General features: G+C 38.0%; 1 protein-coding gene across 1 annotated transcript in view; it reads left to right on the forward strand.

Annotated features, from left to right (window-relative positions):
* The window catches only part of LST8-1 (Transducin/WD40 repeat-like superfamily protein), a 77,552-nt gene that overhangs the window by 44,805 nt on the left and 18,228 nt on the right, over positions 1-14,519 (forward strand). The window contains exons 4-7 of the mRNA XM_089799643.1: positions 7,796-7,865; positions 8,305-8,382; positions 8,557-8,673; positions 8,845-8,939. Of these exons, the coding sequence (XP_089655769.1) occupies positions 7,796-7,865; positions 8,305-8,382; positions 8,557-8,673; positions 8,845-8,939 (360 nt within the window). The remainder of the gene's footprint in view (positions 1-7,795; positions 7,866-8,304; positions 8,383-8,556; positions 8,674-8,844; positions 8,940-14,519) is intronic.

Below are 14,519 nucleotides of genomic sequence, written 5' to 3' on the forward strand. Positions count from 1 at the left end.
TATATTTCCGGTATTTTTCATAACTTGTGTGTTGAAGCTAGGATAAGAGGGGTTTATGTGTCCCTTACAGTCCTCAATAAATTGGCGTAGTTGAAAGAAAGAATATGACAATTGCTGAGGTAGCGAAGGCTAAAAATTGTAGTCCTCATCAGATTCTAAACAACATGATTCTAGAAGATGCTTTTACAAGAATCAAACTAGACATTAGTTATGTAGAATCTTTTGATGTCCTGATTATATTCACTTTCCAAAAGAGAAAAGAACAATGTTGGAACCTTCATGAAGGAAATGCATTTTTGTTGGCTATAGTGATTCTTCAAAAGCATGTAAAACCTACATACCAGGTCAGAAACAAATTGAAATCAGTAGGAATGTTTCTTTTGATGAAGATGTAGCTTTTAAGAAATCTTTAGAATCTAACATGGAATTGGTGGAGAAGACTTTGAACATTCTGAGGATTTAGATATGGCTGATTCGGATCCACCTTCAAAGATTCAAAGGGAAAGTACAGATTTAGAGGACTCAGCTGAACCAATTGATCCAGTAGATCTCATTGATACTTCAGCAGGTCCCAATAATACTTCAGCTAACAAGAAAATACCTTTGTGGGCCAGGAACACTATGGAAGAAGCTGAACAATATGCAGCCCCTTGTGGCACTTTCAGAGAGACTAAAAGGCCTAATAGTAGGCTGGTTATGTAGCTTTGATGACTCACATTATAGCATTTGAGGCTTTCAATGCCGAAGAAGCTTCAAATCAGAAAGTATGGAAAGATGCCATGATGGAGGACTATCGGTTCATCATTAAAAATGATGTATGGGACATTGTTCCAAGACCAAAAGATAAGTCAATTTTTTCTAATCTAAATGGTGATTCAAAATTAGGCATGCAGCTGATGGAAGTATAGAAAATCATAAAGCCAACATTGTAGCTAGAGGTTTTTCACAAAAGAAGACACAGACTATGAAGAAACATTTGCTCCAGTAGTTCGTGACACTTCCATTAGAACCATTATAGCTATTGTGGTAGTGAAGGGCTCAAAACTTTATCAAATTGAAGAGGAGGTTTATGTTGAGCAGCCAGGTGGTTTTGTTATTCATGATAAGGAGTCTCATGTGTCTAGGCTAAAAAAGGTTTTGTATGACCTCAAGCAAGCTCCTCGTGCTCGGTATGAGAGAATTGATCACTATCGTCTAAGTTTGAGTTTTCACAAAAATGATGCAGATCCAAATTTATACTTCAAGCTAAATGATGAAAAAGTGTTCATTCTTTTGCTTTATGTTGACGATTTGTTTCTCATCGGTGTTGATGTTCTCATTGTCAAATGTAAGGAGTTAGATTCAGAATTTGAGATGAAATATCTTGGTTGGCTGCACTATTTCCTTGGACTTGAGGTATGACAAAGATCAAATGAAATAATATTAAGTCAAGGTAAATAAGCATTTGACATTTTGAAAAGATTTGGCATGCTAGAGTGTAAATCTACGGTTACTCCTAGGGAAGCAAATTGTGAAAAGGTTACATGCTGATGCAGCTACTTTGGATTTGGTTGATCCTACCATGTACATGCAATTGATTAGTTGTCTGATGAATTTAGTTAACACAAGGCTCGGTGTTATGTAGTTAATACTTTGAGTCAATTTATGTGTGAAGTAAGACAAATTCACCTTGTGGCAGCCGAACACATTTTGAGATATGTACATGGTATAATGGGATATGGTTTGAAGTACTCTTCATGTGTAGAGCTGAACCTGTAGTGGTTTTTTGAATCAAATTGGGCTGGATGTGTGCCTGAGAGGAAGAGAACTTTAAGATGTTGTTTCAGCCTAGGTTCAGCCATGTTTTTTGGTGTAGCAAGAAACAATCTTGTGTAGCTCAGTGTACAACTGAAGCAGAGTATGTTGCAATATTTGTGGCTGCAAGAGAAGCTGTGTGGCTTCCTGAATTACTTGAATGCTTATTTGGGCAGCCTTTGGAACCTACAATGATCATATGTGATAACCAAAGCTGTGTGAAGTTTTCAGTTAATCCAATTTTTTAAAATGTAACCAAACATGTGGAAATCAAATACCATTACTTGAGAGATATAGTTGAAAGGAAAGCAGTTGAGCTCAAGTACATTTCTATGGAGGAGTAGACTACAGACATTCTCACCAAACCACTTCCGATAGTGAAGTTCTGTTACTCCTAGGATAAGCTTGGTATCATGGAGAATGGCACTTTTGCTGAGAGAGAATCTCAGCTTCTGTGATTTTTGCATATGTTAACGAGTTCTCCCCCATGATAGAAGTTTGAGGCGCAATCTCCTAAGTTCTTCTCTGCAAGAGAAGTTAGAGGTGCAATCTCTTGTTAATGAGTTGTTCTTTGCAAGAGAAGTTTGACGTGAAATCCCTTGTTCCACCCTTTGGGAGTCCCATGGTGGAATTCCTATGTGTGATTCCATGATTTAAATTTTTCTGTTTCCTGATTCACCCTCTTGGAGTAGCTATGGTGACTAATGTTATGCTGAGATAACAATTTTATTGAGAAAATCTATGACGAGATTTTGTTTGTTCACATTATTTTTTATTGTAGCTATGTGCACTTGTCATAAGATGGCAAACTGAATATCTCTTTCTTGTTAAGAGGGAGTGTTGAAGTATGTAGGTCTATTCAAGACTGTCCTCCTATGAAGACTTGCAGTTTAGATTCTCAAAATCTTTGTCTTGTGGGCCTTGAGTGCATAACTCTGCAATTCTCCTTCAATTGAGTTCACTTGTTCATGCTTCTTGTCACTTATGTTTTGTTCCTTCATTCCATTGCTTTTGTTTTGTGCGGAAGATTTATCATTCTTATTGTTTTGATTTTGTTGAAGATCAAATGGTGACTAGACATCCTATTTTTATTTGGCTTAGTTTGACATGTCATCATTTTTTGTTGCTAGCTGACTTCCTTATGCGTGGTTGGCTTCAGTGACAACAATATACTCTTATACTTTAGTTACCATTATGTTTTGGCATTTTGTATGAGCTCGTTGTTCCTCCGTTGAAGATGTCGGTTCACATTTATGATGCTAAGTGTTATTGTAACTGTCATCACTTGATGAGAATGAGCAACTCTTTCTTATGGTGGAGTTACGATTCTCTTAGATGGGTCGGTTCACATTGATGTAGCGACTATTCGCATTTGTTATTATTCATTGTTACTTCTCTGACGACTAAAGGGTGCATATACCATTGGGTGTGTGTTTTACGGAGCTGTGTATCAAGTCATGACAATTAATTGTAGAGAACCAAGTTAGGAGATTGGGTGCTTTTGTGTATTGTTGTGATAAACAATTTGCCATCAGTATTCTAAAGATTTTAGTTATTCTGCATATTAGAAGCATAGCTATAAGTCATTATATTTCAGAGAATTGTATCTCTGTAATGGAACTCCTTGTTGCATACATTATTTTTGATCTTTAGGCGATCAATATGTATTGAAGTCATGAGAGGGAGCAGGATTTTGTAATAAGTTTTTGCAAATCTAATAAAGATACTACCTTTTGGCAGATTGGGTTGTTTGCTTGAGTAGGAGGGTTTTTCCAGGATAAAACCCTTGGTGTTATTTGTTCTCTGAGTTTTAGATTTCTATTCTGCATTCTTTAGTATTTCTGGTTCATTATTTAACAGTTTTGGCTGTGGCAGATCTGTATGCATAAAGTTGAAAGGCACAATGCACACAGAGTAGAGTTCCATGACTCTCTGTGAGTCGTGCAGGTAGCCCGAGTTGCTGAGTCAAGCAGACCTTGCCGAGTTTTTATGACTTGGCCCGGGTCATGGATAATGATATGTAATTATAATAGTATATCATTTCAGTGGTTTTATTATTTTGCTGAGTCATTGCTGAGTCGTTGCCAAGTTGTAGCTGAGTCATGAGTCGAGTCAGCCTTGCTAAGTCCAATTTTCTGAACTCTGATGCAGACCATGGAAGCATACATAGGCCTGCAACTGTTTAGACATAATGCCTCGGAGAGAGATGTTACTAGAGGAGCTTTCCATGTGGCAGGATTAGATGAGTGATATTTGTTAAAAAAGGTTCTATAACCTTTTGAGCAAAGATAATTGATATCCACCAAAGTGCATAGGAATGAATTTTGTTAGAAGTTGTAGTTACAACAATCCTCCAAGATATGCATGTGAATCAATGGAAGCATTAACAAAGTAGACATATCGCTTGACAGACTTTCTCAATGAAGATGCCCTCTCGAAGAATATAATGATCGGGTATATGTGCACAAAACTGACTTCTTCAACTAGTTCTAGAGGCTCAAGCACATACAATTTATAGCCAAAAAGTGGCATTTCACAATCTTTTCCAGTACTCTCGACATCTCTGGAACAGGGTATGGACATGTATGAAAGTGTATGGTGGGGAGTTTTTTGTCTGCTATTATAGTTTGAAATGTTCTCGTATGCATGAATGTGGCTTATTCTCTGTCTAAATGCCTCAAAGATACATCATTAAGGAATGAAATGTAGCTATTGTTCTGTATACATAAAATGATTCAGTAAAAAGACTTTCAGAACTTCCAGATGAACTCAGTGCACAGAAATGGGTGATTGAAAGCATATGAGCATAATTTGGGCACAAAGAATTAGATATCATTGTCATTGCAGATGCAGACTTTTATGCCAAACATGGAAGCTCATGTATGAATACAAACCATTTTACAGATCTCCTCAAAGAAATCTGGTATCATAGTATTCCATAATTTCTGAATATGTACAACACACCAACTATCCAATTTAATGTCTGATTAGAAATTGGCTTTATGGCATGCAGTGATTGTTCAAAAGGCACAAATACATCTAAATTGTTTGACCAAATGCCTTAAAGAAATGTCATCTCATGGAATACACTTGATGCTAGATATGCATGCAAAATGTGGAATCATGACAAAGTATGCAAGCCCTTTGACAAAAACTCTTCGAAGAAATATCATTTATTGGAATGTAATGATTGAAAAATTTCTAGAAAATGGATTTGAACATGACTCCATATAAAGTTTCAATCATATGCAATGGGCAGGCAAAATGATACACAAGAAAAATGAGATATCGCAGACAACACACACTAAACTTGTTTGGCAGAACACCTTAAAAGAATGGCATCTCATGGAATGGCAATCTGTTAATATGTACCTGTGTGCAACATTTGTCTTGTGAATTCACCAGTCCTATGGTTGTTGGATGTGGCATACAACTTAAATGGAAGATAAGAGAACTCTACCAATGCAGGCTACCGCAAATATTAATGATGAAGACTGTCCAAGAAAGAAGAGGAAGAAAACAAAATCTGTTCTTGAAAATAGCAACCATAAAATTATGTATGAAATTAAACGAATTGCGTGAAGATATATTAGAACGAGTGCTTGCACGAGTTCCCGTTTTCAACTTCTTTCAATTACATTTAGTGTGGAAAGGATGGAGCTCTTTCATATATTCACCAAGTTTCAAGAAAGCTCGCTCAGAGGTGGCAAGCGGCCCATGGTTCTACATGGTAGATTCAAAGGGTGATGAAATCATCGTATATGATACAGAGGTTAATAGGTGACACCATATTAAAAATCTCTGTGAACTGGGCAAAAATGTGAGGCCTAAACCAGTATAAATCCACTTAATTTATCAATGACATGCATTTAATAATTAATTATTTAAAGTATAACTTTAATAATAATTATAATGCTATAACTCCATTAATTATTATTCTCAATTCGGACTGAACCCCAGAGTTGCTCATTGTATCCACTGTGCATCCAATTGCCTTACAAAAACTATTAAGGGTCCATCTTTATCAACCCTTGACCTGCTTTAACTAGTAAATGCCTGAATACCTGATCAACAAATATGCCAGGGGTCATCACTGCAACTGAGGCCGGTCCAGGTGCCCTGCCAAATGTAGAATTTATGGACAAACAAATTACTATAAATAGCAATTGTACCAAACAGACCCAATTGAAGAGAAAACATGAACATCCCTGACCTGTGGAGTGGGAAAATAGCCTCTGGCACTGCCACAAAGGAGCCTCTATCCATCTGATTAGCCTAAAAGGGTTAGATAATATATTAATTCCACGAACTATGATGCTCACAAAAAATGGAGATATTAAAATGTCTTAGGCCATAACATAATATTCATGTCACTTGCAATTGAGTTCTGAAGATTAGTCTCTGTATTAATGTCCTAAATACTATTCTAAAGGATGTTTGTGGTTTTGAATCTTCTGATTGATGGTCCAGGTTGACACACATGACGAAAGTGATATATTGTTGAAACCAAAAACTTCTATAATTATTACAGACATTGCAATATTTTTTATGTGAGATATGGAAGGAAAGAGATTCATGTTGCTTGATACAGCCACCTTTTAAGGCACTGTTAGCTAGGCAATATGGGAACAAAACTATCATAAATTTGTTTGTTCTGTGTTAGCTTGTTGTGAGGATAAAGAGGATTAAGATTTTATAGAAATAATAACTTTTGCATGACAGGTATATATGTTAGGAGAAAAAATGGTAGAAGACATCTGATTTTGAACTCACTATTTGAGCTGAGGGTTGAGGACACTGGACTTTTCTATTCAACCAACTAATGTCTTTTTCATATTAAGATTGTGAGCAGTCTGGCATGTTGTGCCCATAGTCACCTTTGCATTTGTGGTGCTTTTGTATTAATAGTTTGTATGCAGCCTCTCAGAATTGGTCAACAGATGAACAGCTTCATTTCTGTCTAATCAAGGACAATTTTTACTGAATAAGTTCAGTTAGCAACTGTGCACATAGTTGAGCAAACTGATCAAATTCCTGAAATAAATGGGCAGTTAGCACACAGTTAAGAGCTTCTAAAATAAAGGACAGTTTGCATCTTATTAGAAGCATGATTAGGCTTTTTTCTTGGTTGGTACCTTGAGAACTTTTAGCCTGGTCTGGGCCAGATGATATGACAAACAGGGAATCTAATCCAGGATGAATGCATGGCATTAGCACAAGTAGTTTAAAACTTGAAACGTGCAAGCACAGTAGCTCAGCAGGGTCACAGAGCCCACAAACTCACCAGCTCAGTGAGGGTTTGGAGCACAATGTCATTTGGCATGAACGTTAGCAACATCAATGGCAAGGTCTTAGCCGGTGAGCAAAATGGATCAGTGAGGGCACAATACCCTGTGATCACAATGGCCTCGCAGGGTTGGCTGCCATAACAGCATTGCGACAATATAACCATCACACTTTGCCTTGAGTGGCAGAAGCATGGTTAGGTTTTATTGTGCAGCTTTAACTAAATAGATTGAAGATGATTGATAAATCAGTCACAGATTCAGGGTGATTTCTCAATCAGGGAAAGTTACTGCCAGCAAGCTTCCTTTTCTATCCTCCTGTCTTTCGCATTATAAGAAGCCATTGTTATCATTTTTAAAGAGTCCCTTGAAATAAAGAATGCATTTCTGGAATTGTAATGGGGGAGTAGGTGGCTTCTGCATGCTAGGGTTGCTCAGTGAAGAGATTGGCTGTTCTATTTACTGGTGACACTAGAGATGATAACATTTGTGTTGTTTTTACAAGTACTCTTAAACAGGAAAAATATCTGCAGATTTATTTTCAAGTTCTATATTTTTGTCCTTATAATTACTGGCTGTAGTTAACATGTTTAGGTTCAGTTTGACAACATAGGTTTTGTTTTTGAGGAAGACTATTTCTAAGTTCTGGCCACAGATCTTTTTTGCCATCATAATGTACTCTGCTTCTAATTTGCTCAATTTCATGTCATGTTCAGAGCTCCAGGTTGCCAGAGAGAATATGAAAGTCGAGCTGCCGTGAATACAGTTGTCTTACATCCAAATCAGGTGTGTTTTAGTGACCACTAATAAATTGCCAGACGAAATTGACAGGCGACCTTCAATAGAATTCTAAACATGAAATAAAATGATAATTTTGATAATGTATTACCAATAACTAAGCCATGTTGTTTCAATATTTAACGTTTTTTTAACAATAATTATGATAAGAAGTTTGAGTTTACCTGCTGCTGTGGCTTGCATGCTCTCAAGAAACTCTGTAATGTTGATCAATATAAGTATTAGTGAAATCTCTCATTCTTGTCTGGGAATTTGATGACAATTTCTGCATGACTGTATTTACTTGGAGATAGTAGATACAAGTGCATGCAAATATGCCTCACCTTATCGTGTAAATAGTATCAAGAGGTATTTGATTGTTTTGATAATTAACTTACAAATTGGGAAAATATTCATGTTGATGTGAAATAATCCATCTGTTCTTCAGACAGAATTGATATCTGGTGATCAAAATGGAAACATCCGGGTGTGGGATCTGACTGCCAATTCTTGCAGTTGTGAATTGGTAAGTTACAATAATTGCAAATACACATGTCCTTATATTGACTATCTCAATTTGTTTTGATTGTTTTAGGTAGGTTATGAAAGGTGAACCTATAGTTAGCTTTTGCATGAGGCTCCAGGGCACATCTATCTGCCCTTCAGTGATTGAAATTAATATTTTAAATTTATAATTCAGGTCCCAGAGGTAGATACAGCTGTACGATCATTGACAGTGATGTATGATGGGAGTTTAGTTGTAGCTGCAAATAATCATGGAACATGCTATGTTTGGAGGTTGTTACGTGGAACTCAGGTCATTCACATCCTTTCTTTTCTTACTTTTTAAGATATTTGTGAACGGTTATTCCAGGAAGAAAAGTATCGGTTAAATGTAATTAAGGTCTGAACATATGATTGCACTCTATTTCAAGTGGCCATATTCAACATTTGTGTTTTTCTAACAAATAGATATAATATGCTGCAGACAATGACAAACTTTGAGCCATTGCATAAACTGCAAGCACATGACAGTTATATTCTGAAATGTCTTCTTTCACCAGAATTTTGTGAACATCATCGGTAAGCTCCTTTCCCTGCATTCTTCTCTCATTCTTGAGACCCATTTATTGGGAAATCATGTTTTTTTTTTCTAGAATATTTACGAATGTTCCATCTATTAATTAAATTGTAGTAAACATAAATGATAATTATTATATACAAGATTACATTGTAAGAGTTAGGAACACAAGTTTCCAGACCTTAAAAAACCGCTTCCATCTTTGAAATCTGGATATTGCTGCAATCAGTTGCTCCATGAGTGATAATGGACCTAGTACCAGATTCAACAACTCAGCATTACTTAATCTCAAGCTTGGCAATAGAAAAGCAGAACAGAATCTGCTCAATCAGGCAAATTGTATTTCTTCAAAAAGCTTTTCCACTTGCAGTTAGTTTTCACTGCTGATGAAAATTGAATATTGGGGAACAATTCTGTCTCACCTGTCCTGGGAACTACAAATGTTTGCTTGTTCTCTTGGAAGGGATGAATCACCAGAAATGTTGGTATTGAATGATATGCTGTCTCTATTATTCAAATTCAATTATCTGAGACAATCTTTCTCCAATATCTATCTCTGAAATGCCGAGGGTTTGGTGTTATAGAAAGAACTGGTCGAACAGTGACCAAATTGTCTGCCACTGTATTGAAATTTCTGTTTCCTGTAATTTGGTAGATTGTGTTTGAAACAATGCCTTACAAGTTTAAGCTACAGTGTAAGTCACAGCGATGCAGAAGCATCTCAGGGAATAAGAACAAGAACAATCATGCATGAACCAAATGTTTTTTTTGTTTGCACTTTTCTCTCTTATCTGGGGGATACTTCAATGACAGACCCATATCGGACAAGATTTTGATCACCAAAGAGGCATATATTCATTTCCACTTGTTCACCAAGCATAGCAGAATATCAGGTTGTTATCCAGTTTCATTGTTTGAGGTTTATGACAACTTCTCAGAGCTTGTGATAAGGAATGCATTACAAGGTACATTGGGCCTAGGAGACCTTTTAGCATATACTGCATTGAGATACATTGATCTATCATTATCACATTCATTTGCACCCATAGTTGAAAAACTCAAGCTCGACAATAACTCGGCTGATCCAATTATTTTTTAAAACTTGGACTCACCTAACACTCGGTGAAAAAATCAGCACTTTTATTGAACATTTGGAAATATATGATTTCTTAAAATATTCTTCAAAAAGCATATATATACACTAAATTTGTAGAACATATACTGATTTCAGATTTCCATCATATATAAATCAAAGTTTTGAGTTAAATACATAGTAATTCATTTAGCAAATTAGCATAGAGTCATATACCAAAAAATAAGTGCAACATTTGAATAAAATTGAGTTCAATACATAATAAAGTCTTGACATCTACAACATCTGAATATGTATTAAGTTCAAGTTTTATTATCAATGAAAATTAGAAATCATAAATTGCGTCTACGACTAAAACTCAAAAGAGATTGTTGTTGCTGGGTGGGCGGTGCCGAAGTAGTTGCAACATCCTCATCAGGTGCCTCATCCATAGTGATAGGTACCTTGACAAAATCCTTTGATGGATGACCATGCTCATGTTTGTCCTCACATGCTGCCACTTCTGCATTCCAGTCTTCTTCCTCCATCTCCAACTCAGATGATCATCAGTCAAGAAATGCATGACATCACCATCAAGAGGAACAACCCAATTTGTCGAATATGGATCAACGCCATCCAAATTAAGTGCTTCATGTGTAGCTTTTGCTCTCACCTTCTTTTTATACAATCCAAGGTCAATTAAGCACTTTTGTGTCAACCTATTGCGCCTTTTTCTGTGAATGGCCTAAAAACATTCTAGTTGTGCTCCCAACTAGAAGCATTACAAGGTTGTGATAGTATATGGATGGCAAACTTTTGAAGATTAGTTGTTGTGACACCATTATGTTCCCACTATAAATTTGTAAGGATAAAAAAGATCATTTATAATGTGGTAAAGATTCTAATAAACTTAATGAGCGAAATAAATGGTGTAATAAAATTCAACACATGTTCTTTATTACCTGTTTGCAAGTTGTCTCTCCTACGTTCACAATCAACAATGACCCATCAACCTTCTTATAGCTCTGTTATTTAAGTATTAGGTCTCGAAGGTGCTCATTATCAACTAATCTCCGAAATATGTGTCCAGACCAACCCTAACCTGTGCATCTACTTTGAAAGTTTTGGATGTTGTAGGTAAAATCTATATTGTAGCCGACAGGTAGAATAGTATCCGAACGGGCGCGTGACGCTTGAGTCACCCCTCCGGAAAGGTATATGTACACCGTCCGAGATGGACTTTGGAATCATCATTGTAATCATTGTATTCAGATTGTAATCATTGAGTGCATATATGAATAAAGTATTTGCGCTGTGTTGTATCGTGCTATACTACATGTGTTAAGTTTCTTTATCCTGTACGATAAACATTTGGCGCCGTTGCCAGACGAACCTGGAATGAAGGAATGTGATGAAGAGTAATGCCGAATTTGCTTAACAAAGATAGGAACACGGTAAAAGACAAAGATGAAATACGTACAACACAAGAAGTTTTAATTTTAGCACAGCAGGCAGAAGCTTCAGCAGATTGCCAATAGGTACCGAAGGGGTGAAGAGGCACAAACTGAGGGAGTGCACTCACCTAGTAGACTGAGGAGTGCTAAGGAATTGCTGGAGGAGACTCAACAACGATTAAATTTGGTGGAAGAAACAAAGGAGGAGTTCCTTAACCTGTATACGCCAAGGGGTGAGTGTCTGAACGGAAGGGAAGCAACTCGCACGGTTCGAAGTGCCGAGGGAGCACAAGCGTGGAGTGAACTCTTCGTTCCTGATACACCAGACGAACGGATACAGGTGGAGAATCGAACAACTTCACTTGAAGAAGACCTTTCACTAGGCAACGCGGTTGTTGGAAGCAAGGCTGTTATCTGGAGCAGCGCGGGTGTGCAGAATAGCATGGGTGCTCAAAACAGCTCGGGCGCTCAGCAAGTACCTAAGAATCAAAAGAAAGTAACAATGGCAGGTCCCAAAGAAAAATTACCCAAGTTTAACAGTGATGGTATAACAGATCCGATCTGACATTGCAAAACGTGTGAAACCATATGGACGGCAAATGGCATGACAGATGAGGACGATTGGGTTAGACAGTTCCCAGCAACCCTGTGGGGTGTGGTAATTGACTGGTTTTCTGACGCCGACCCTTAGAAATTGACTATATGGGCGAATGTTAAAAAAAAAGTTCATAGTAGAATTCAGATTACTTCGGGACAATAATGAAATAGTAGCAGAGATATATAGTACTAAGCAAGGGAAGAATGAAACAGTACGGGCCTATGCCAGATGATTGAAAGAGCTGGTTGGGAAGATGGAAAGTCAACCGGCAAACAGTTTGAAAAAATGATGGTTTGTGGAAGGGCTACGACTGGCTTTGAAAAAGAAGATGAAGATTCTACCACTGGTGTCGTGCACCGACGCGTATAGTCATGCAATGGATTTAGAAAGTGAACAAAAGACAAGTAAGAAGAAAATGCATAAATCCTCGGATTCAGACGATTCATCATCTAAAAGTAGTAGTAGTGACGAGGAATCAAACAAGAAGGTGCGAGTGCTACAGAAAGATATGCTTCGAATGATGAAAGAATTTAATAATTTGAAAAAGAATCCGGACACAGTGAAGGGAGAACTGTGGTGCATAGATTGTAAAGAGGATGGCCATACGAAGGGCTCATGCCCGAAGAAACAATTTTGTGACATCTGTCAGGTGGCGGGACATTCCCTAATAGAGTGCCCGTTTAACATGAAATCAAAAGGACACCAGCAGGTGTTACTAATGCAGGAAGCGTCCAACAATAATAACACAAGCAACGATGCAACTTCGGGGGGATATCGCAATAATAATAGATGTGGAAGGGGTGGAAACAACAACAATAACAACGGAGGCCGGAGTCGAATACAGTACGATGCGAGTGGACAATCGATGATACAATGCCGAGTATGCAATCTTTGGGGCCACTTCGCTAGGGACTGTACTACGAAGGAGATGCCACAACTACTATGCAGATGGTGTGGTCCAGGGGACCACAAAGATGCAAAATATCCAAAAAAAGGGGTAAATCTATTAAGCATTGAAATGTGTGAGGAGAAATTATTGGCAGTTACACGGGAGCAGGTGAGGAAAGAGAAATATCCAGATGCTGAAGAAGAGGAGAGGTTACAAAAAGCATGAACAGAGATAGAAAAGTAGATGAAAGCAAAGAAATCACAAGTCAAAGACACTGCCAAAACTTCGAAAAGGAACTTGGCGGAACAGAACATGATGAGGCAAATAATGCAAACAGAAGTGCCTATTAAACTAAATGATCTTCTCATGATGCCACAGTTGCGTACGGCTATTATGAATATGACATCGTCCTTGAGAGTGACAGAGGAAGTAAGGGATAGTAAGGGAACAACGACAATAGACTCGATGCTACTGGCACTTACAATAGGAAGACACCCAACAGTAGTGGAGATGGGCATTCTGGGTACTGTGCTGATGGATACAATTGTAGGCGGAGGATCGGGTGTGAACGTGGCATTGGAAGATATTTGGAAAAAGCTAGGACAACCCACACTGTGGCCACCTACTTTCCAGTTACTCACGACAGATCAACATGGAATGAAACCATTGGGAACCTTGTTGGTACAGCGGGTAACAATTGGGACACAACTGTTTTTACTAGATTTTGTGGTCATCCCACTAAAGAGAAGAGGGTACGATGCCATCCTTGGATGAGGGTGGTTGGTGTAAGAAAAGGTAAAACATGATTGGAAACGGAACGCCCTATCCATGGAGCGAGGAGGTAGAAGATTCATTATTGATTTGTAGACACAAATGGTAGGGGAAGAGGTAGCGTCATCAGACTTAGAAGGCGAAGGTGAGAGTGATGATGAAGGAAAAAAGAGGATGGAACCAGGTGAGGAAGGGGTGTTGAGATTAGAAGGAGGGTCGACTGATGACGACCTAGACTCGGTGAACGGATTGCTACATTGGCAGATGGAAGATTATGAACTCTTTCCCAGTTGTAACATGTTGGGTGTCAAGGAAGAAAAAGGAAGAAATGAGTTCCTGAAGGAGTACAGTGAACTAAAGGAGGGAGAAGCGCAGATGGATGAAACACCAGCCCATACGTTCAGTGAAGATAAATTGACGAAGTACGAAGAGCCTACAGTGAAAACAATGAACTTGGGCGATGAGGAAAATCCGAAAAACATTTTGGTAGGAGATGATTGGAACCCAGTGTTGAAGGCGGCAACATTCAAAATATTCATGGAGTACAAGAATGTTTTTGCTTGGACATATAAAGACTTAAAAAGAGTGTCACCGGAGCTATGTGTCTACCGGATACCATTGATCGAAGGTGCAGTACCCATATGGAAGTGGCAGTACCGAATGAATAAGAACTATGCAGCACGGATAACGGAAGAAATCGATAGGATGCTGGAGGCAGGAATCATTTTTAAAGTGCAGACAAGTGAGTGGGTATCATCGGTCATGATATCCTTGAAAAGGGACACAACGCAGATAAGA

The sequence above is a fragment of the Cupressus sempervirens genome, chromosome 9 (assembly GCF_028749045.1).
Source record: "Cupressus sempervirens isolate cs-2001-9-10 chromosome 9, ASM2874904v1, whole genome shotgun sequence".
Classification (NCBI taxonomy): domain Eukaryota; kingdom Viridiplantae; phylum Streptophyta; class Pinopsida; order Cupressales; family Cupressaceae; genus Cupressus; species Cupressus sempervirens.